The sequence below is a fragment of the Bufo gargarizans genome, chromosome 8 (genome assembly GCF_014858855.1).
Source record: "Bufo gargarizans isolate SCDJY-AF-19 chromosome 8, ASM1485885v1, whole genome shotgun sequence".
Lineage (NCBI taxonomy): Eukaryota > Metazoa > Chordata > Amphibia > Anura > Bufonidae > Bufo > Bufo gargarizans.
In genome coordinates, this window is record NC_058087.1 from 140523793 (window position 1) to 140546547 (window position 22755).

Here is a 22755-nt window from a genome sequence, read left to right on the forward strand (position 1 = left end):
GCCGCAAAAGATGGAGTGCTGTCCGCATCCGTGGCTCTGTTCCGTAGCCCTGCAAAAAAAATATAGAACATGTCCTATTCTTGTCCATTTAGCAGACAAGAATAGGCATTTCTATTATAGGCGGCCCATTCCATTCCGCTAATAACGAAACACACACAGGCAGCATCAGTAATTTGCGGACTGCAAAACACAGTGCGGTCGTGTGCATGTAGCTTTCGGGTGAGATAGAAAGGTCCCTGTGTCTTTCTACCTTTGACTCCCTGCAGCAGCTCACTCCTCCCCCTCCCCTCTCCATAGACCTCTGCAGTCAGCTTGTAACCTCAATCCTTAGTGAGCTGGTGATCCATCTAGTTTCTCAAGATGGATTTTCACAGTGAATCAAGAATGAATGATCATTACAGAAGGCAGGGGAGGAGAAGAAGCTGCTCACAAGTGGAAAAGGGTAATTTTTCTTGAATGACATATATAACAAAGTGTCTTATAGTCACGTGTACTGTTCATCTATGCAAAGTTTGTGGAAAGTCCAGTTCCTGTTTAAAACTGCCACCATGTGTGGAGCCATTGCAGCGTGCCCAGGGGTCTTCCAAGCCATTGGTCAGGGAACGCTGATCTATGGCACAGCCGAGAGTGATAATGGACCTAAATAGCCATGGGCAATCCAGACGATCATACCTAACTGGTAAGAAACAAGGAAAATCACAAAATGTTTAATGTATTACTTATTTACAGTGGATCACTGCAAAGACCAAATGGCAGCAAAAGATACAACACAGTTTGACCGGAGCCGGTGGGCACATTTCCAGTTATCATCTCCTCTATAGAAACACATGTGTGACATCACAATGCAGAGTATATTTCAGGCTTATTAGTATAGCTGCCGTTTTCTGTCCCAGGGGCAGAAAAACAAAAATAAGACTTCTGTATCACCAGAGTCGTCCCATAGACCCCACTGACTTATATTGGGTCCATCGTTGCGACAGGAAGAATAATGAAATATGCTGCGTTATTTTTCCCATCCTGATGGAATTTCTGACATAAATGTGACCAGATGCCTCAGACTGATGTGATTTGCAAACAGAACTTGAATTTTTAAAAGTAATTGATATGGGGGCACTCTTTTACTAATGGATTGTAATGTGAGAAGTAACACCTATACCTGGCGACATTAAAAACTACATGTTAAACCATGAAATGTGTCGCATTTATAATTGACCTATTTACAGATATTCATCAGATTTCCAAGTTTGCACCATTGTCCATAAGCGTCTTTATAGTTTTGGGATTTCCTTTTTTTACAGCATAATGTAAAGCAGTCTTCCCAAACGTGTCCCGCTGGTCCATGTTCACCAGGCCAATATTTTTGTCCAAGAGCACCTGTATTATACAGTAGAAAAATGTGGTTAGGCCTTTTTCACACTGACGGCAGGCAGAGCATGGAGTTCTCTGGATTCGGCAGTGTTGGATTTTACTGGGATGCCCGCCGGCCTCATTGACTATAATGGGGTCGGATGGAGATCTGGCCGCTAATCGGCAAATATGGCGGGATTTGGTTGGACAAAAATCACTGCTGGCTCTGTTCAGTGATATTCTGATCCCCGGTCTGTTTACTTCCAAACAGGGTCAAGTGCGCTGATGCAGCCAATGAGTGATTTCAGCAGTGACGTGTCCCCCAGCGGCATGTGACATAGCAGTGACATGCTGCTGAGTCCAGTCATTAGCTGCATCTGTGCACGTGACCCTGTCCGAAAGGAAACAGAACGGGGATTAGAAGGTCACTGAACGGAGCCAGGACACCGGAGTGGCAGGGAGAACGTGAATAGGATTTAAGGTCAATTCACATGTCCGTGTGCATTTTGCGGACCGCACATCGCCGGCACTTAATAGAAAATGCCTAATCTTGTCCGCAATTGCGGACAAGAATAGGACGTGTTCTATTTTTTCCGGGAACGGAATTGCGGACCCGGAAGTGCGGATCCGCAATTCCGGATACGGGCAGCACATTGTGCGGCCCCATAGAAATGAATGGGTCCGCAATTCCATTCCGCAAAATGCGGAACAGAATTGCGGACATGTGAATGGACCCTTATTCAACAGGTATCACACACTCCAGGGGCTGGATAAAAACAGGCATAATCCTGGAAAACCACTTTAGGGCTCATGCACACGATTTCTGGTGGACTGTATACGGAACTATTCATTTCAATGGGACCGCAAAAAAAGTTGAAGATACTTTGTGTGCATTCCATTTCCGTATGTCCTATTATTGTCTGCATTACGGACAAGGATAGTACTGCACACTGACGTCATCTGTATTTTTTGCGGACCACAAAATTCATATGGTCGTGTGCATGAGCCTTTTAAAGGGGCTTTCCAGGATTACTATGGTGTTTTAAGTTTTTAATGTATACTCATGTAGGTGCTTACCTCATGTACATCTTCCCCGTGCTTTTTTTTTTTTTTTTTTAATTTGGACCCTCTTGACTTTTTTTGACCATGTAACCCAATCCCTGTGGTTTGTTTCCATCCTGTAGGTAGCACTTCGTGTTGCTGTTACCAACCAAACCCATGATGGAATTCCTCTGCCACAGCTCCAGCACTGCCCCTAACAACACCCAGATAGTTCATAGCTCCTCCCACCCTGGCCCTGTCAATTAAAGTGCAGAGGGCGTCACAGTTGCAGAGAGAGCAGGTCCTCTAGGTGTAATGGTAACGCCCCCGTTGCTCCTAGAGGCTCATTTGCATATAATAAAACATAATTTTCTCAGCAATGCGGGCACATATGGACATGGGACCAACGCAGATGTCTTCAGCTGCCAAGTGCACATGTAACGGGTCAGACAGTTTGATAAGTACAAATCTGCTGAGAAATGCCCTTTAAGAACAGACATTTCATTGTACCTGACAAATACTTGGATTATCCTGTTCGGCCGCATGATGTAAAAGTGTTTTTCCTTCTTCATCTGTTACACTGAAAATAATGCGTTATTGATTATACACAACACTAGATATATTATGTGTATATACATTTCCATGCATGCCCTTGGTACGTCAACATTGCAACATAAACCAGAGAATGTCTACAGTCATGTGATTATTGATTTTACATGATTTATATGTGTAGTAACATAAGATATATCATAGGATATATTATACCTAGGTAAAAAGAAATGGGACTGGCACAAAATCCTAAGCGTTCTGTCGTCTCCGTTGTTGATTGCGGCTAATGAGCGCTGAAAGACACTTGAATTTTCACTACAAGATTCCACTCTCCTCTGCCTGTGAATCTGATGCTTGGATTTTTCCTAGAATAAAGAAAAACACGATTTTCGTTAAAAGGGGTATTCCCAGTTATTTCAAGCTATTACCTATGCACAGGATAGGAAAAGCCTATTAGATTGGTGGGGGTCCTATAGGTGGGACCATTAAAATAGGGGCCTTGAACCCATGGGCGCACCTAGCCTTTCTGCTGCCTGAGGCAAAAACTGAAACAGCGCCCCCCCTCATACCTAATGCCAATTTCTTAACCTAACCCCTTACCTTTAGCCCATGGCCCTTCGGCTGCCCGCCCCTCCCCCCCCCCTCTTGCCCCTATCTGGTGCCTGAGGCGATCGCCTCACCTGGCCTCATTGGTGGTGCACCCCTGCCTGTACCTAAGGCAGGCACTGAAATGAAAAGAGCGACAAGTTAGATAAGCGCACTGCCGCTCCTTATGGGACTGCTGGAGATGGCAGAGTAGAGCGCTCAGCCCAATCTGCCATTCCATTCATTTTGGGGGGCCTTGCAGGGTCACCCATGATTAGTGAGAGGCCCCTGCTGTAGGACCACCACCAATCTTCTAGGTATCCCCTATTGTGTGGATAGAGAATAGCTTGAAATAACAGGAATACTTCTTTAAAGGGGTTGTCCAAGTTATATTTATTGATGACCTATCCTCAGGATAGGTAATCAATATCAGATCGACGGGGCGTCTGACACCCGGTACCCCCACCGACCAGGGCTGCCTCCTCTTCATTGTTTACCTGCTCGCCATCGCATCTACAGACGGCTCGTTCCTATACACTTCTATAGGAGCGATCCGGAGAATAGGTAATCTAATATATAAAGCTGAGTGTGTGTATGTATTTATGTATGTCCGCTAAAGTAGATTTCCGGGAAGGTTGTAAACCGGGTCTCGGCTCTCTAGCACGTACCATTCCTGAGATATTCCCAAAAAAATGCAAATATGGCACATCACATGACCAACATTAGCCAATAGAAGCCTGCAGGTCTTTCTCTTCATATCCCAACTTTATATCCCAACTGCCATACACACAGTCACATGCCCCTTATAAGCCAATAGAAGCTTGCAGGCCCTTAGTCTCCACATACACATAGTTTTACACCAGGTTTCCATAACAACCCAGCCATTTTTCTTCACTGCTGCAGGTCAACTTTAGGCCTCCTTTTAGACGGGCATCCCGAATTTGCTCTGGATGCCTCCTGGGTGCATTGCGGAAAACCCATAAGAGTGCGCACACAATATTCAAGGGAGAATAATAGCATTCTTAATACAGAATGCTTAGTAAACTGTGCCTTGAGGGGTTAAAAAAAAGAAATAAATTAACTCGCCTCATTCACTTGTTCGCGCAGCCGGTATCATCTTCTTTCTTCTTCTTTCAGGACCTGCAAAAGGACCTTTGATGACATAATCGCGCTCACCACGTTGTGAGCGTGGTGACGTCAGCGCAGGTCCTTCTGAATTAAGATAGAAGATCACGTGGTGAGCGCGATTAAGTCATTAAAGGTCCTTTTGCAGGTCCTGAAAGAAGACGATGAAGGCTGTGTGATCAAGTGAATGAGGTGAGTTAATTAATTTATTTATTTTAACCCCTCAAGGCACATTTTACTAAGCATTCTGTATTAAGAATGCTAATTTTTTCCCTTATAAAAATGTTAAAAGGTAAAATAATACAGTGAATAGACTTTAATGGGCTCCAGGGTTGCTCATCCATATCATCTCCTAGCAACGTTGCGTAAAAATCGCACCGCATGCGCACTTGCGTATGCTTGCGATTTTCATGCAGCCCCATTTATTTCTATGGGGCCTGCGTTGAGTGAAAAACGCAGAATATAGAACATGCTGCGATTTTCACGCAATGCACAAGTGATGCGTGAAAATCACCACTCATCTGCACAGCCCTATTGAAGTGAATGGGTACGGATTCAGTGCGGGTGCAATGCATTCACCTCATGCATTGCACCCACGCGGTATTCTCACCCGTGTGAAAGGGGCCTTAAAGGGGCAGGGCGCTGTGGATGACACTGTTAAGGGAGCAGAGTGCTGTGGAGGTCACAGTTCTGGGGCAGGTAGGGTGGCTATTCAGGCCACCCACAAAAGACGGACTTAAAACCCTGCCCCCAGATCCCGCTAAGTTACGGCCCGATCTAGTCAGGTCACACCCCCTCCCACTAAGCAGCCAACAGGGATTGAAAAAATTAAGGTAAAAATCTACTTCTGTCAGCTGCAGGGGTGGAAGGGAGGGTGACTTTCTTCCTGCAGCTCACGCTAAGACAGCATAGTGCTGCTGTCTGAGAGTGAGCTGTTCAAAAGAACATCCATGTGTCCGTCCAGGCCCTGCGATGGACAGAGGACAGGAAGTCTGAAAGCTGGACTATCCGGCCTAAAACGGGACCGCTGTCCACCCTAGGGGCAGGCTGCTGTGGAGGTCACAGTTAAGGGAACGGTCCGCTATGGAAGTCAGTGTTAAGGGGCGGGGTGCTGTAGAGGTCACTGTTAAGGGGGCGGGGTGTTGTGGAGGTCACATTTTAAGGGAACAGAGCTCTGTAGAGGTCACTGTTAAGGGGGCGGGTTATTGTGGAAATCACTTAACGGGGCAGGCTGCTGTGAAGGTCACTGTTAAAAGGGCGGGGTACTGTAGATATCTTTTAACAGCACACACACAAACATTAAATGAAATAGATGAAATATACCCGTGCGAAGCCAGGTCCTTCTACTAATCAATAAATATAACTTGGACAACCCCTTTAATAGCAGGCATGCATTTAAAGGGATATTATTACACATATTTGGTATATATTATATAGGAGAAGCCCCCACTTTATTTTTTTTGTGGTCTTCAGTGGGATGACCGCCAGAACTGACAGGTGGTGCACACTGATTCTACAGCTCCCTCTGGAGCTCACGTGGAGTCACGCAAGTGTTAAGACTGTTCAGGATCTCTAAATTACATACCATCACGTCAAGGTTATCTTCCTCATTATTGTATTCTGGACAGTTGCCTAAAACATCAAATTTGGAGGAGGAATCAGAAACATCGTCATCTGACAGGCTTAGATCCAGTGAAGTATCTGAAAAGATAAATTCCTCATCTAATGTAGAGTCTGTCTCGTAGCCGCTGTGCTCTCCACATGAACAGATGTAACCAGATGTCTTTGCAGCTGCACAATCCAGCTGAGAGCACAATTTGTCATAGTCATTCTTATGTGTATGGTCTCCATGGACTTCATCATCTGCTCCACATTGAGCTCTTGTTTCTTCACTATTCTTACGGCTTGAAAAAGGCTGAGAGTCCAGTGACCCAGAAGTCATATTATTTACAGAATTTGAAAGAAGTTCTTGAAGTAAAGCAAGTTGTGAAGATGTTTTATTAAAACTAATATAGTTTTTGCCTTCACCAGAACGCTGTGACTCGACGTTTGTCATCTCAGAGAATGCTCTTCTTCTGATTCTCAACTTTGGACCACTAGAACCATCTTGTAAATATCTCTTGGTACACTCATTCACTTGATCAATGGTTGATGACTCTTTGTTTTCAAGAGCGAAGAACACATAGCTGGCTGGACTGCTTGCTCGTCTGTACTTCGGAGGCTGTATATTACTCTGTATGGTCAGATCTTTCTTTGTACTTGTGTTACTAGATGTTATGTTATACATGGTGTCCTCACCAAGTAGAGGTTGAGCCTTGCTACCATCTGACATTATAGTGGTAGAATGTTTTTCCGTCATCAGTGTGACTTGATCAGATGTATCTTTGCTTGTCCTGTTCTTTCCTGAAGATACTTGAAATGTGGCTTTTTTAGAGCTAGGAATGCCCGGAGGTCTTGTCTCTGACGAACCATATCTTGTTATCAATGTTCTAGTTTTCGATGTGTTTCCTTCAGCTGTTCTTGGTGACTGGATTGACTTCTTGTTATTTATCTTCCAACTATCTAAATCTTTGTCGCTTTCTTTCTTAGAAGTTTCTAGTTTTCCATCATGAGTGCGTGGAAACTCCACTTTCTTAGATGATACAAGACAGGAAATGTTCTTGCTGCTTTGTGGTTTACTTGTGGTTGGCCTACACTTATCTTTTTTCGTCTGACAGTTTTTGGTATCTGAAAATAGAGAAAAACGTGTCAAATTATAAACTGTTCATTATACAGGGACAGGAGGGTGAGGCTTTTGATAAGGACGCTACATAGGATTGTACTAGGCAACACAAATATGCACACATATAGCAACAGTAAAATACACACTGTAAATAATTTCTTTATCAAAGGAATTATGGCAACACTGTATATTTCAGGCTATTTTCTAACTGACTGCAGACTAGGTGTCATATACAGTTGCAATAAAAAGTATGTAAACCCTTTGGAATGATATGGATTTCTGCACAAATTGGTCATAAAATGTGATCTGATCTTCATCTAAGTCACAACAATAGACAATCACAGTCTGCTTAAACTAATAACACACAAATAATTAAATGTTACCATGTTTTTATTGAACACACCATGTAAGCATTCAGAGTGCAGGTGGAAAAAGTATGTGAACCCCTAGACTAATGACATCTCCAAGAGCTAATTGGAGTAAAGTGAGAGCCGACTGGAGTCCAATCAATGAGATGAGATGAGACCTGGGAGAGACGACTTCCAGGTTTTTTATCTTCAGATATTTAATTTTTTACACGTTTAACTCATAATAAAAGTCAATATCCTTATCATATTGAGAATAATGTTTTTAGGTTTAAAAAGTTCATAAATATTGCTGGTTTAGTTATAATCGTATATTGTGCCTGTGATTTGTGAATAAACCAGTAATTATTTTAAAAAAACTGTATTCTCAATATAGTAAGACCTTTTAGGCCTCTTTCACACGGGCGTCATGGAGAAGATGCGGGTGCATCGCGGGTAAATGTGCGATTTTTCCAGGCGAGTGCAAAACATTTTAATGCGTTTTGCACGCGTGTGAGAAAAATCGGCATGTTTGGTACCCAAACCCGAACTTCTTCACAGAAGTTTGGGTTTGGGTTAGGTGTTGTGTAGATTGTATTATTTTCCCTTATAACATGGTTATAAGGGAAAATAATAGCATTCCTAATAGAGAATGCATAGTACAATAGGGCTGGAGGGGTTACATTTTTTTGAACTCACCTTAATCCACTTGTTCGCGCAGCCCGGCTTCTCTTCTGACTTCATCTGTGAGGAAAAGGGCCTGTGGTGACGTCACTGTGCTCATCACATGGTCCATCACACGGTCCAGCACCATGTTGGTGGATCATGTGATGGACCATGTGATGAGCGCAGTGATGCATGGTTTTTCTATGCTTATAAGCTAACATATTACAGGTGTCTTTATAGTCATATATTGTGTTTATGAATAAAGCAGTGAAATGTTTTTTTTTTATTGTATTTTACTCATTTTGGGCTAAAAATTAAAGATGAGCAAATTAAAAAAAATTATAATAATTCGGCCGGTTCGCCAGATTTTTAACGACGGCTATTTCCTGGCTGCAGAGAGCCTTTATAGGGGTGTAGAACACTGCCTTGCAGTAACACGCATAGGGACTCTGTCATGGTCTTACCTTCTCAATGTTCTCCTTCGTTTGACATGTGCTGGCGGCCATCTTGGTTTCTGGGTTTCTTGTAGCCTCCCACCCTGCGGCTTCTCCTTCCCACTGGGAGGAGCTGGATGCCTAGCTCATATATATAGGAGGTCTGTGGCTTCAGTTCCTTGCTTGGTCCTCCTGTGTTCACATGCTTCTAAGACTGCTGCTGCTTCTGGTTCCTGATCCTGGCCTCGTCTGACTACCCCGTTGGTTCCTGATCCTGGCTTCGTCTGACTACCCTGCTGGTTCCCGATCCTGGCTTTGTCTGACTACCCTGCTGGTTCCTGATCCAGGCTCCGTCTGACTACCCTTCTGGTTCCTGACCTCTGTCTACGCAAGACCCTGCTTCGGTTTAGCCATCCGTTTGGACTTTTGCTTACAGCTTGCTTTTCAATAAAGCCTTCTTATTTCCACTTATCTCTGTTGCACGTCTGGTTCATGGTTCCATGACATTAGGACCAAGCCATGAATTTTGACGGTACAGGGCCATCCTCGCTACCTACGCTGGTTGCCAGACTTGATCAGCAGGATCACCTGTTGGGTCGGTTCGCTGTGGCGTTGCAAACCCTGCTTGAACGCACGGCTCATTTCGCTTCCGTTGCCGATGGGTCGGTTGTCGCTCCTGGGCCCGCTCCTACTGCCGCTCCGGTTGTTGCGCCAGAGTCTACCCCGACACCTGTTGCTGCGCCTGCGGTGTCTCGGGGTATGACCGGTTCTGCCCCCCTTCCACAGCGCTTTGGGGGAGAGCCAACTCAGTGCCGAGGTTTCCTTAACCAGGTGGGCATTTATTTCGAGTTGCTGCCACATGCCTTTCCTACTGAGAGATCAAAGGTGGGCTTCTTGATCTCGCTGCTCTCGGACAAGGCCTTGGCCTGGGCCAGCCCTTTATGGGAGAACAACAATCCGGTGGTTGCCGAGTTTTCCGGTTTTGTTGCTTCTCTTCGGAAGATATTCGATGTGCCGGCTCGTGCTGCCTCTGCTGCGAAGCTCCTTATGTCCATCAGACAGGGTTCACGATCCGTAGCTGAATACGCCATTGAGTTTCGTACCCTGGCAGCAGAGGTGGGCTGGAATAATGAGGCTCTGGTCGCTGCTTTCTCTCATGGTCTCTCGGATGCCTTGAAGGATGAGGTTGCAGCTAAGGACCTACCAGTGGAGCTCGAGTCTCTTATTTCTTTCCTGATTTTGATTGACACCAGACTCAGGGAGAGACCTTCCTTTAAGGAGAGCCTGCGGAGGCCTTCTAACAGATTGGCGCCTACGTTTGCTGTCCCACCCGTGCCTCCCTCTCCTCCCACGCCTCCTGGGGATGACTTGTCTGGGGGTGAACCCATGCAGCTGGGGTTTGCTCGCCTGTCCGAGGGGGAGAGGGTACTCCGGAGACGCGAGGGCCGATGCATGTACTGTGGTCTCGGTGGGCATTTTCGGTTGGCATGTCCGAACCGTCCGGGAAACGCTCGCACCTGAGATCCTGTCGGGGGCAGATCTTGGGTGGAGTCTCCTCGTCCCCGGTTTCCCGTATTGACAAACCACTGATCACTGTTGTCCTCTCCTGGGTCGGGGGCTCGGTGACGACCCAGGCATTGGTGGACTCTGGTGCTGGTGGTTTGTTCATTGATAGTGTGTTCGCTGCCGCCAATTCCATTCCTCTGCAGCCTCGAGGTTCCCCACTGGCTCTTGAGGCGATAGACGGCAGACCCCTTCTGCTGCCACACGTGACTCATGAGACCCTTCCAGTGGGGATAGCCATTGGTGCCGTTCACAGAGAGTCGGTCTGTCTCCAGGTGATTTCGTCTCCACACTACTCGGTGGTCTTGGGGTACCCCTGGCTCCAGAAGCATAATCCGACTTTCGATTGGAGATCGGCCGAGATCCTCTCGTGGTCACCGCAGTGTGGGGCTAGTTGCATCCATGGGCCTGTCAAGTTGCTGTGTACTTCCTCGGACTCTCTGTTGCCTCCTGAATACGAAGAGTACCGGGATGTATTCGATAAGGTGCGCACGGTTGCCCTACCTCCGCACCGCCCATACGATTGTGCCATAGAGTTACAATCTGGTGCCGTTCCTCCTCGTGGCAAAGTCTACCCACTGTCGGTAGCGGAGAATGAGGCCATGGAGGAGTACGTGAGGGAGGCGCTTTCACGCGGACACATTCGCAAATCCTCGTCCCCGGCAGGGGCTGGATTTTTCTTTGTGAAAAAGGAGGGCGGTGAGTTGAGGCCTTGTATCGATTACAGGGGTCTCAATCGCATCACGATCAAGAACGCTTACCCGATACCCTTGATTTCCGAGCTGTTCGATCGCCTCAAAGGGGCCACGGTCTTTACCAAACTCGACCTGAGAGCGGCATATAACCTGGTAAGGATCAAGGCGGGCGATGAGTGGAAGACCGCGTTTAACACCAGGACCGGTCATTATGAATCCTTGGTTATGCCCTTTGGGTTGTGCAATGCGCCCGCAGTCTTCCAGGAATTCATCAACGATGTTTTCCGTGACCTGTTGCAGCAGTGTGTGGTGGTCTATTTGGATGACATCTTGGTATATTCTGAATCCATGGAGGCCCACATTATGGATGTCAGACGAGTGTTGCAACGGTTACGAGAGAACAGGCTGTTTGGTAAGCTTGAGAAATGCGAGTTTCACCGATCCCAGGTAACCTTCTTAGGTTACATCATTTCCGCTGAGGGGTTCTCCATGGATCCTGAGAAGGTTTCGGCTGTCTTACAGTGGCCCCAGCCCAGTGGTCTCCGTGCCCTGCAGCGCTTTTTGGGCTTCGCCAATTATTATCGGAAGTTCATCAGGGACTTTTCTATGCTAGCCAAGCCTCTCACGGATCTGACCAGGAAGGGCAGTAATTTCCAGGTCTGGCCGCTCGAGGCCATCCGAGCTTTTGAGGCTCTAAAGTCCGCCTTTGTGTCGGCTCCGATTCTGTCGCATCCCAACCCTGGGTTGCCCTTTGTCCTCGAGGTGGACGCGTCTGAGACGGGAGTAGGCGCCCTTCTGTCTCAGCGTAGAACACCCGAGGGTCCTCTGCTTCCCTGTGGGTTTTACTCCCGGAAACTGTCTTCCGCGGAGTGCAACTATCAGATTGGTGACAGGGAGTTATTGGCCATCGTGCAGGCCCTTAAAGAATGGAGGCACTTGCTCGAGGGTTCGGTGGTTCCGGTTCTCATCCTGACGGACCACAAGAATCTGACCTACCTTTCTGAGGCCAAGAGATTGACACCACGTCAGGCCAGATGGGCTCTGTTCTTGTCACGTTTTAATTACGTGGTCTCCTACCTACCCGGTTCCAAGAACATCAGAGCGGATGCCTTATCACGGCAGTACTCCGAGCTGTCCGGGGAGGAGTCGATTCCGACTTCGGTCATACCTCCGAATCAGATCCTGGCCGCCATTCGCACCAGCCTGACCTCTCCCCTGGGTGAGCAGATTTTGGCGGCTCAATCTGGTGCTCCCTCTGGGAGACCCAACGGCAGGTGTTTTGTGCCTGAGGAGTTGCACACTCGATTGTTGCGAACCTACCATAACTCCAAGGCCGCGGGGCATCCTGGAAAGAATCAGCTGTCCTGGGCTGTTTCACGTCTGTTCTGGTGGCCTTCTCTACGTTCCGACATTGCCGCATATGTAGCGGCATGCTCCGTTTGTGCCCAGAGTAAGTCCCCTCGGCACCTTCCGTTGGGCCTTTTGCAACCCATAGCCACCGGGGAGCGCCCATGGTCATACCTGGGGATGGATTTCATTGTGGACCTCCCTGCATCCCGAGGCCATACGGTCATTCTCATGATTGTGGATCGGTTTTCCAAAATGTGCCACTGTGTTCCTCTCAAGAAGTTACCCTCTGCACAAGAGTTGGCCACGATTTTCGCCAGGGAGGTCTTCCGGTTGCACGGTTTGCCCAAGGAGATTGTGTCGGATCGGGGGAGTCAGTTTGTGTCCAGGTTCTGGCGCGCCTTTTGCTCCCAGTTGGGGATTCATCTCTCTTTCTCCTCGGCCTACCACCCTCAGTCCAATGGGGCCGCAGAACGATCCAATCAGGCCTTGGAGCAATTCCTTCGTTGCTATGTCTCCGATCACCAAGACAATTGGGTTGACCTCCTGCCTTGGGCTGAGTTTGCCAGGAACACGGCGGTGAACTCTTCCTCTGGGACGTCTCCCTTCATGGCCAATTATGGGTTCCAACCTGCCGTGTTACCGGAGGTATTCTCTCCCCAGGATATTCCGGCTGTGGAGGATCACCTTTCCGTCCTACGTGCTTCTTGGGTACAGATCCAGAGGTCCCTTGAGGTCTCTGCGCAGCGCCAGAAACTCCAGGCTGATCGCAGACGAGCGCCCGCTCCTTCCTACCAGGTCGGAGACCGTGTATGGTTGTCCACCCGCAACCTCAACCTTCGAGTGCCCACTCCCAAGTTGGCGCCTCGCTTTGTTGGTCCCTTCCGAGTGCTTCGCAGGGTAAACCCGGTAGCCTATGCCCTTGCGCTTCCTCCTGGCATGCGGATCTCCAACGTGTTTCATGTCTCCCTGTTGAAGCCATTGGTGTGTAATCGTTTCACTTCCTCGGTTCCTCGGCCCCGTCCGGTCCAAGTGGGCAATCGTGAGGAATATGAAGTGAGCAATATCCTGGACTCACGCCTGGTCCGCGGTCGGTTGCAGTTTTTGGTCCATTGGCGTGGTTATGGTCCAGAGGAGCGTTCCTGGGTTCCCTCCGCAGATGTCCATGCTCCTGCTTTGCTCCGAGCCTTCCACGCACGCTTCCCTCAGAAACCGTTCCTTACTCCGCGGAGGAGGGGCCCTTGAGGGGGAGGTACTGTCATGGTCTTACCTTCTCACTGTTCTCCTTCGTTTGACATGTGCTGGCGGCCATCTTGGTTTCTGGGTTTCTTGTAGCCTCCAACCCTGCGGCTTCTCCTTCCCACTGGGAGGAGCTGGATGCCTAGCTCATATATATAGGAGGTCTGTGGCTTCAGTTCCTTGCTTGGTCCTCCTGTGTTCACATGCTTCTAAGACTGCTGCTGCTTCTGGTTCCTGATCCTGGCCTCGTCTGACTACCCCGTTGGTTCCTGATCCTGGCTTCGTCTGACTACCCTGCTGGTTCCCGATCCTGGCTTCGTCTGACTACCCTGCTGGTTCCTGATCCAGGCTCCGTCTGACTACCCTTCTGGTTCCTGACCTCTGTCTACGCAAGACCCTGCTTCGGTTTAGCCATCCGTTTGGACTTTTGCTTACAGCTTGCTTTTCAATAAAGCCTTCTTATTTCCACTTATCTCTGTTGCACGTCTGGTTCATGGTTCCATGACAGAGTCGCTGTGGTAGTGAAATAATACTGTGAGCCAGTATGACATGCAGGTGACAGGCGTCACTCTGAGGCTAAATGCACACGATCAGGATTGCGTGCGGATTTTCCGCGCAGAAAATCTGCCCTGTAGGTCATGTACATTGTATTCTATGAAAATTTGAAATTCTCAGTGCACACGATGCAGATTTTTTCCACACGGATTTTGACCTGCGGTGCGGATTTAAAAATCCGCAGCATGTCAATTTATTTTATTTTTCCTGACCGGATTTTCTTCATTCACTTAGTAAAATCCGCATGTGGAAAATCCGCACCAAATCTGCACGCAAATCCGCATGCAAATCTGCGTATTGACCGCACAGATCTGCCTGCGGATTTCAGTGCGGATGTTCCGCACATGAATCCTCGACGTGTGCATGTACCCTTAGAATTACTGCATACTTCACTTACTTGAGCAGTCACGGGGCCAAAACTGACCAAATAACTCAGCCTAAGGGTCCATTTATACGTCCGTATGTGTTTTGCGGATCCGCAAAACATGGACACTGGCAATATGCGTTCCGCATTTTGCGGACCGCACATCGCCCGCACTCTCATAGAAAATGCCTTTTCTTGTCTGCAATTGCGGACAAGAATAGGACATGTTCTATTTTTTTGCTGAAAGGAAGTGCTGATCCGCAAATGCGGATGCAGACAGCACATTCCGACCCCATTAAAAATGAATAGGTCCGCACCTGTTCTGCAAAATTGTGGAACGGATGCGGACCCAATTTGCGGACGTGTGAATAGACCCTTACAGATCAATGTTAGCATCAAGAAGAAGCGCACTCCTTTTACACCGTCTTCGGCTGATTCCATAGATGTCTACAGAACCGGTTCTATTAAACGCTTATACAAGTAGAGCCCCCGACAGAGTGGAGAGGGTGTCAGCAGTAAGTTTGTGTTGACGTCACTGATTAATTTGCCCTTCCTCTGAACCGTCAGAGCAGTAACCCACAAAAAACGGATCCTGTCTGTGGAGCATACGCCTTCACTACACCTTTGTTATATAATCTATCAGTATTGCTAATGCCAAAAAAAAACAGGAGTGGATCTAAAACAGAGATGACACGTGAATGGAATATTTGCATGTCTTCTGTGTTTTGTACCCACTTCTGCTTTTGGCTACCAAATCATAAGCCAATTCTGATGGGACCAAACATGCCTTAGAGCTGCTACACAGACAGGATCCATTGTGCGTCTCATTTTTCCTTCCTTCTGACAGATCAGAAGAAAGGTCAAATAAATGATGATGTCAGCCAGGCTGAAAGCCAAAATAGTGGACCAGTCATGAAGTGGGGAGGGTGGGAACAGCATGAGAAGTCCACAGAGTGGACCTATGACATAGTGGTGAGGTTCAAGCAGCATGAGGAGACCACAGAGTGGCCCAATGATAGAGTCTAGAGTTTGCAGCAGCAGTATGAGGAGGCCACTGAGTGGCACAATGACTAAGTCTGGAGTTGGCAGCAGTATGAGGAGGCCACCGAGTGGCACAATGACCTAGTCTGGAGTTGGCAGCACTATGAGGAGGCCACCGAGTTGCACAATGATCTAGTCTGGAGGTGACGGCAGCAGCATCAGGAGAAGACCACCGAGTGGCACAATGACCGAGTCTGGAGGTGACGGCGGCAGCATCAGGAGAAGACCACTAAGTGACACAATGACCGAGTCTGGAGTTGGCAGCAGTATGAGGAGGCCACCGAGTGGTACAATGACAGAGTCTGGAGTTGGCAGCATCCGGAGAGAGCCACCGAGTGGCACAATGACTGAGTCTGGAGATGATGGCAGCAGTATGGGGAGGCCACTGAGTGGCACAATGACCGAGTCTGGAGGTGACGGCAGCAGCATCAGGAGGAGACCACCGAGTGGCACAATGACCAAGTCTGGAGTTAGCAGCAGTATAAGGAGGCCACCAAGTGGCACAATGACCGAGGCTGGAGGTAGCGGCAGCAGCAGTATGAGGAGGCCACCGAGTGGCACAATGACCGAGCCTGAAGGTGGTGGCAGCAGCATCAGGAGAAGGCCACCGAGTGGCACAATGACCGAGTATGGAGTTGGCAGCATCAGGAGAAGGCCACCAAGTAGGCAGGTAGCCAGAAGAAACTGTTCCCTTTTGCCAAGGTTTGGGTGAGGTGGCATGGATGATCTAATTCAGATGCATCAGGCATTGGTGGGTGGAAATCCTGGATGATCAACGCCTGATTCATCTTGAAAAAGGTCAATCTCTCCACATTTTGGGGGGAAGGGCGAGTTCTCCTTGGGGTAACTATGGCCCCCGCTGCACTAAACACCCGCTCTGATGCCACACTACTGGCCGGGCAGGACAGCTTTTCCAGGGCAAACTCTGGTAGTTGCGGCCTGAAATCAAGTTTTGCTGCCCAGTAGTCCAGCAGATCTTCAATGTGGGTTGGCAGGGTGCTGTCAAAGTATGCCACCAACTGCTGGTTCAGGTCCTGCTCCAGGTCTAACTGCTGCTGCTGGTGAGCAGTTTCTTTACTATGGGGGTGAAGAAAGCTACTCATCAGCGACTGTAGACTCAGGCTGCTGCTGACACCACCCCTCCCCAGCAGCCATGGCAGTGGAAAGTGAGTGCAGAGAGCCCCCCAGTCAGACCTGCGATAGGATGGACGATGGAGCAGATAGGCAGCGGCCAACTGACTACATAGGATTTCTCTGTAGTAGTTCAGTTTGTCCTCCCTCTCAGCGGGTGTAAAAAAAAAAAAAACATTCTGGACCGGTAGCGAGGGTCCAACAAGATGGAGAGCCAGAAGTCATCCCTCTGCCGAATGGTGACAATTCGGCTGTCACTACCTAAGCAAGTGAGCATGCATTGGCCTAGTGACTCGGAGGGACTCCCTGCCTCCATCTCCACTGCATACTGCCACAGTGTGTCTGGGTCCTCCTGTCTCCCTAATCGTCTTGTAGCTCCTCTGGCTGCTCCTGCTCCTCCTGTCCTGTCAGCTGAGTAGAAAAACCACCCATTTTTCTACACATTGCCTGTGTTCCAATGTCCTCCTCCCCCTCCTCCTCCAGTTTAGCCCCCACAGGGCTCATGTGCCTGTGAGATCTAGGCGCCATGTCTCCAGTTTCCTGACCAGCCAGATTTACCAGCATCTGTTCCAGGACATGAAGCAGTAAAATGACGTTGTTGATCCCGTAGTCCTGGCGACTGACAAATAACGTGGCGTCCTCAAAGGACCTGAGCAAACGGCAGGTGTCACGCATGAGCTGCCACTGGCTGACATCGAAGTTAGAAAGGCGGTCATTGTCTCTGGACCAACGGCGTGAGAACGTGGAGGCAAAATCAGCGTGACCTGGCCAAGTTGCTGTTGTGGCAGTGCAGGAACCACATTCACCCAGTGGGCCGTAAAAGACATGTATTGTCCCTGACCGTAGTTACAGCTCCACACATCAGCACTGCCGTGCACTTTGGCATACACCGACAGGGTTAAGGACTGGCCCACCTTCTGTTCTACATGTTTGTGCAGGGCTGGTACTGCCTTTTTGGCAAAGAAATTACAGCTTGGGACTCCCTACCTCGGATCGGCACAAGCCATCAGTTCTCTGAAAGGTGCAGAGTCAACCACTTGGAAAGGGAGGGACTGAAGCACCAGCAACTTGCGCCACTGGATGCGTGCACGCACACTGTTGTCTCTTGGCAATCGCTTCAGTAATCGATTGCTGACGGAATGACTGACAAGGAGCAGGAGCATCAGGAACAGCAGATGATGAGAAGGACAGACAGCTCCCTTAGGCTGAGGTGGTGGAGCCTTGACTGCCTGAAATCGGGTGCGGCGTGCCACTGGGCGATTTCAGCGGTTGCTGCGGCAGGCTGGGCCACCACATTGGTGGTAATGAAATACGCCCCTATACGCTTTCACCAGAAATAACTGAAGCAATAAAGTGCGTATATATTTTTCTTGTAGTACTGAAATACACCCCTATCCGCTATCACCAGAAAAAACTGCAACAGTGCTGTGCACATATATTTTTCTTTTTTTTACTGAAATACGCCCTATACGCTTTCACCAGAAATAATTGCAACAGTGCAGTGCGTATATATTTTTCTTGTAGTACTTAAATACCCTTCTATACGCTTTCACCAGGAAAAAAATTAAACAGTGAACTGAGAATATATTTTTCTTGTATTACTAAAATACGCCCCTATACACTTTCACCAGAAATAATTGCAACAGTGCAGTGCATATATATTTTTCTTGTATTACTAAAATACGCCCCTATACGCTTTCACCAGAAATAACTGCAGCAATGAAGTGCGTATGTATTTTTCTTGTAGTATTGAAATACGCCCCTATGTGCTTTCACCAGAAATAACTGCAACAGTGCAGTGCGTATATATTTTTATTGTAGTACTGAAATTCGCCCCTATACGCTTTCACCAGAAATAACTGCAGCAGTAAAGTGCGTATATATTTTCCTTGTAGTACTGAAATACGCCCCTATACGCTTTCACCAGAAATAACTGCAACAGTGCAGCGCGTATCTATTTTTCTTGTAGTACTGAACTACGCCCCTATACGCTTTGTGAGGCAGTGACCAGCCTGACCCCCAAAGACGTCCGAAAGAGAGCTAATCCCCCACAGCTTTCACTAGAAATAACTGCAACAGTGCAGTGCGTATCTATTTTTCTTGTAGTACTGAAATATGCCCCTATACGCTTTGTGAGGCAGTGACTGGCCTCATAGCTGCTAGGGGAGATTCATGGCAAGAGTTTCTGTGTCTTCCCCGTCAGTCATCAGGTCTGAGGCAGCACCAGGTGATGCAATCAGTCTGGGATAAGTGGCCAGCCCAGACTGTCAGTCAAGGAGAGAGTCTTTGTGAAACAGAGTCCTGCTGGAGGCTCTGTACGAGTGGTCTCAGCCAGGCTGGCTGAGCGCCCACGGGGCTAGGTGCTAGCCGGAACATTAGGGGACGCCGTGACACCTAGGCGCAAGGGTCACAAGACCGGAGTCGGGAGGACTACTGGGCCACACTCCCCCATAAAGGTACTGGACTTGAGACCGTGTGTGAACGGTGCTCTGTACAGCCAGGAAGCTGATGGACATTGGGCTGGGAAAGCCGCATGTTATGTCCGTGTGTGAACGGTGCTTTAGGTGAGTCAGGGATATGTTATGTTTAGTTAGAGCTCAGCTGGGCGAGTGTTTATTCTTTTGTATAATTGTTTATGTTTACGCGGATGTGCCGCAATAAAGCACAGTGTTTGGACCTTAAACTTGGTGTCTGGCGAAGATATCTGTGAGAATGACCCCCGAAAGAGAGCTAATCCCCCACAGCTTTCACCAGAAATAACTGCAGCAGTGAAGTGCGTATCTGTTTTTCTTGTAGTACTGAAATACGCCCGTATACGATTTCACCGGAAAAAACTGCAGCAGTAAAGTGCATATAGATTTTTCTTTTTCCACAGATATAAGCCACTAAAGGCATAGAACTTGCACCCCAAGAACAAATAGCTGGAATGACAGAGCTGTATAATGGCTATTCAGATAATCTTTCCCTGCACTTGCAAATCGCTTTCCTATGACTGTCCCTAGCGTCTTCTGACGTCTCTCCCTGCACTAAGATGCTGTGAAATGATTCCTCCCTATCCTTTCTCTGCACTTATAAATCATTTTTTCTGGTGGGGTTTTCACAATCAAGTTTTTCCAATTGCTGTCCCTAGTGCCTTCTCACGTCTGTGCCTGAACGCTGGAAAATGTCAGAATCTAAAATGGCTGCCGTATTCTTAGGGCTGTAACATCACAGGGCTGGCTGGCTGCTGATTGGCTGCATGCATGTCAATCTGAGTGATCCCGCCTTCCCAGAGTTCCTTGCCCATGTTTTCACACGTGCAGCAGCCATTTTAGGAAAAATTCTGAATCAAATTTTTCCTGAAATTCGGATCGAATTCCACTTTGTCAACTTCGATTCGCTCATCTCTACAATATTTTTTTTTTTCGATTGGTCTTTATTAAAAATGTTCCGCTATTTTTGAGCTGCAGGGGTTAAAATCTGTTTGCAGACTATCACTTCTGAGTCCTGTTAGCTGACAGCTCATGTGAAACCCTATCTCTGAACTGATCTAATGAACACTTAACATGGCTGCTAAGAATATGGCCACCCATCTCTTTCACATGACTACTGGTCACCTTGGTCTGCTGCAGTGTGCGTTCTGGTGGCTGCAGGAACGTGTCCCATTACTTGTGCGTTGATAGTCTTACATGAGGAAAACCAATTGTTATATGGAAATATGTACTTTTGTGTCCCCTTCTTTACAATAACCTTCATGCAATACCAAATGCAAGCTGAAAGAAACAGAAATAAATGCATGTTAGCTTCTGCTAGTACACAGCTGATGGCATATCAGTCCATTGTATGAATTACACTGAATAAAGAAGAGACTAAACAGACCACAGCTTGTTCAAAATGTGACAAGGCGCTTCATGTTTTTCACATCCAGAGACATGGTTCTGGGGTCTCTATCATACACCTTATACTGGAATTTTGACACGTGTACTGGATATAGAGCAATGATAATGTTCTCTGTTCCCGATACAGTAAGATCATCCACGCCTTGGGGCAGTGATAACAAAGAACATGAAGCCTTCTGGTCTACTTAAAGGGGGTTGTCCTCTTTCTGGCATCTTTGTGTAGGAAAGATGACTATATGACATTTACTAATATAAACTTTGTCGATTTTCTGTGCTGTTTTCTATATTTCATAAGTCATGTCCCTATGCTGGGCAAATCTTCTGTGCTGTCCACACAGAAGACCTGTCCATAAGATGGCCACTGATGGATGGTCATGTGCCCAGGCAAAAATAACTCCAGACACATCACTCGACCTTCTCCACATCTGCCATCGGCACTTGCAATGTTGACGCTGGGTTCACACCTAAGCGTTTTACAGCGCGTTCCTACGCGCTGTAAAACGCTCAACAAGGAGAAACCAATGCTTCCCTATCGGCATGGTTCTTACCTGGGCGTTTTACAGCGCGTACGATCGCGCTGTAAAACGCCCGACGTCCCAAAAAGTACATGAGCTTCTTTGGGGCGTCTTGTCGCGCGTTCCCGTACATAGACTTTCGGGAACGCGCGACAATGGGCGTTCGCTTGTCTCTGTATGCGCGATTGCAAACGCCGGTACAATCGCGCATACAGAGCGCTCCATCGCGAACACTCAGGTGTGAACTCAGCGTGAGAGTTTAGTGCAGGTTCAGTGTGTTTAAATGGACACATGACCCTCCATCAGAGGCCATCTTAGGGACATAACCTCTGTGTGGACTGCACAAAAGACTTGACCAACCATGTGACATACCTTATGAAATGTTGTAAATGGCACAGAATATCAACAAAGACTATGGGGGGTCATTTACTATCCAGAAATACACCTATATGAGGTGTATTTCTGGCGCAGATTGCATTGCAAAGATTGTTTGCACCATAATCTGCAACTTTTCCCGGCTCACGGCAGGTCTAAAAAAGTGGGAGTGGCGCGGGCGGGGAAGTGGACGGGCCAGGAGGCCCGTCTCATTCATCATTATCTACGCCTGTTTTAGGCTTAGAAAATGGTCTTACTATAAGACAGCAAGGAAGCGGTCTTACATGTAGACTGGCGCTGGATACGCCAAAGTTATGTAGAGGGCGGCGCCTCTTCATAACTTCGGGGGATCCACCTCCAGATATAGGGGTTATTAAGACCAGCATCTAAAATGCCGGTCTTAATAAATGACCCCCTAAGTGCAATATAGTCATCTTACAAACACATTGATCAACAGTAACCAGAAAGTGGCCAACCCCTTTAGGCCCCTTGCAGACTAGCGTTCCTCCCGCAGCCAGTCCACATTGCAGCTCCCGGCCTCACCTCCCAGCGCTGCCAGTGTTATCCAATACATTCCAGAACTGTAAGGCCTCTTTCGGACGGGCGTTGCGGGAAAAGGTGCGGGTGCGTTGTGGGAACATGCACTATTTTTCCATGCGAGTGCAAAACATTGTAATGCGTTTTGCACTGGAGTGAGAAAAATCACTATTCAAGTATTAGAGAGGGCTCACCAGCTGCTCAAGAGTGGTATGGGTGCTCCTGCAGGAGGATTCACCCAATTCTCTAAAACAATTGAAAAAAGCAGATAAAGTAGTAGGGCACACCACCACTTGATACCACACGGAGAATTGGTATATAAAATGTTTATTCCTGAAGGTTGTAACATATAATATTATTGAACACACTAAAATTACAAAAAAATCCTTAAAACATATAACATCCTTAAAATATATGTCATCCAATAGTGGGTTAAATGAAATATTGAATTATTATAAAAAGCAGTCTCTCTTAAGAGTTAATGGACTCAGACAATGTCTCTGGCAGGGGTAAAGAGGATAGTCACTTGAGTCATGTGTGGTTTTAAATTACCACTGGCCAAAATCGCAACAGTACCGCTATAGTTTCACTGCCTACTTGCAGACATGAACCGGAATGATTTTACTCACTGTTTCAGGTGATACCGGTTTTGCTTTCTTCACTGGTATAACTGATATATGGTATACGTTCCACCTATCAAAA

At 47.6% G+C, this 22755-nt stretch overlaps 1 protein-coding gene across 1 annotated transcript in view; it reads right to left on the reverse strand.

Annotated features, from left to right (window-relative positions):
* Positions 1–424: 424 nt before the first annotated feature.
* LOC122945443 overlaps positions 425–22755 on the reverse strand; it is a 54158-nt gene continuing 31827 nt past the window's right edge. Inside the window, exons 5-9 of the mRNA XM_044304511.1 lie at positions 20345–20500; positions 6233–7374; positions 3154–3302; positions 2899–2968; positions 425–1374 (exon numbers count right to left, since the gene is read on the reverse strand). Of these exons, the coding sequence (XP_044160446.1) occupies positions 1231–1374; positions 2899–2968; positions 3154–3302; positions 6233–7374; positions 20345–20500 (1661 nt within the window). The 3' untranslated portion in view covers positions 425–1230. The remainder of the gene's footprint in view (positions 1375–2898; positions 2969–3153; positions 3303–6232; positions 7375–20344; positions 20501–22755) is intronic.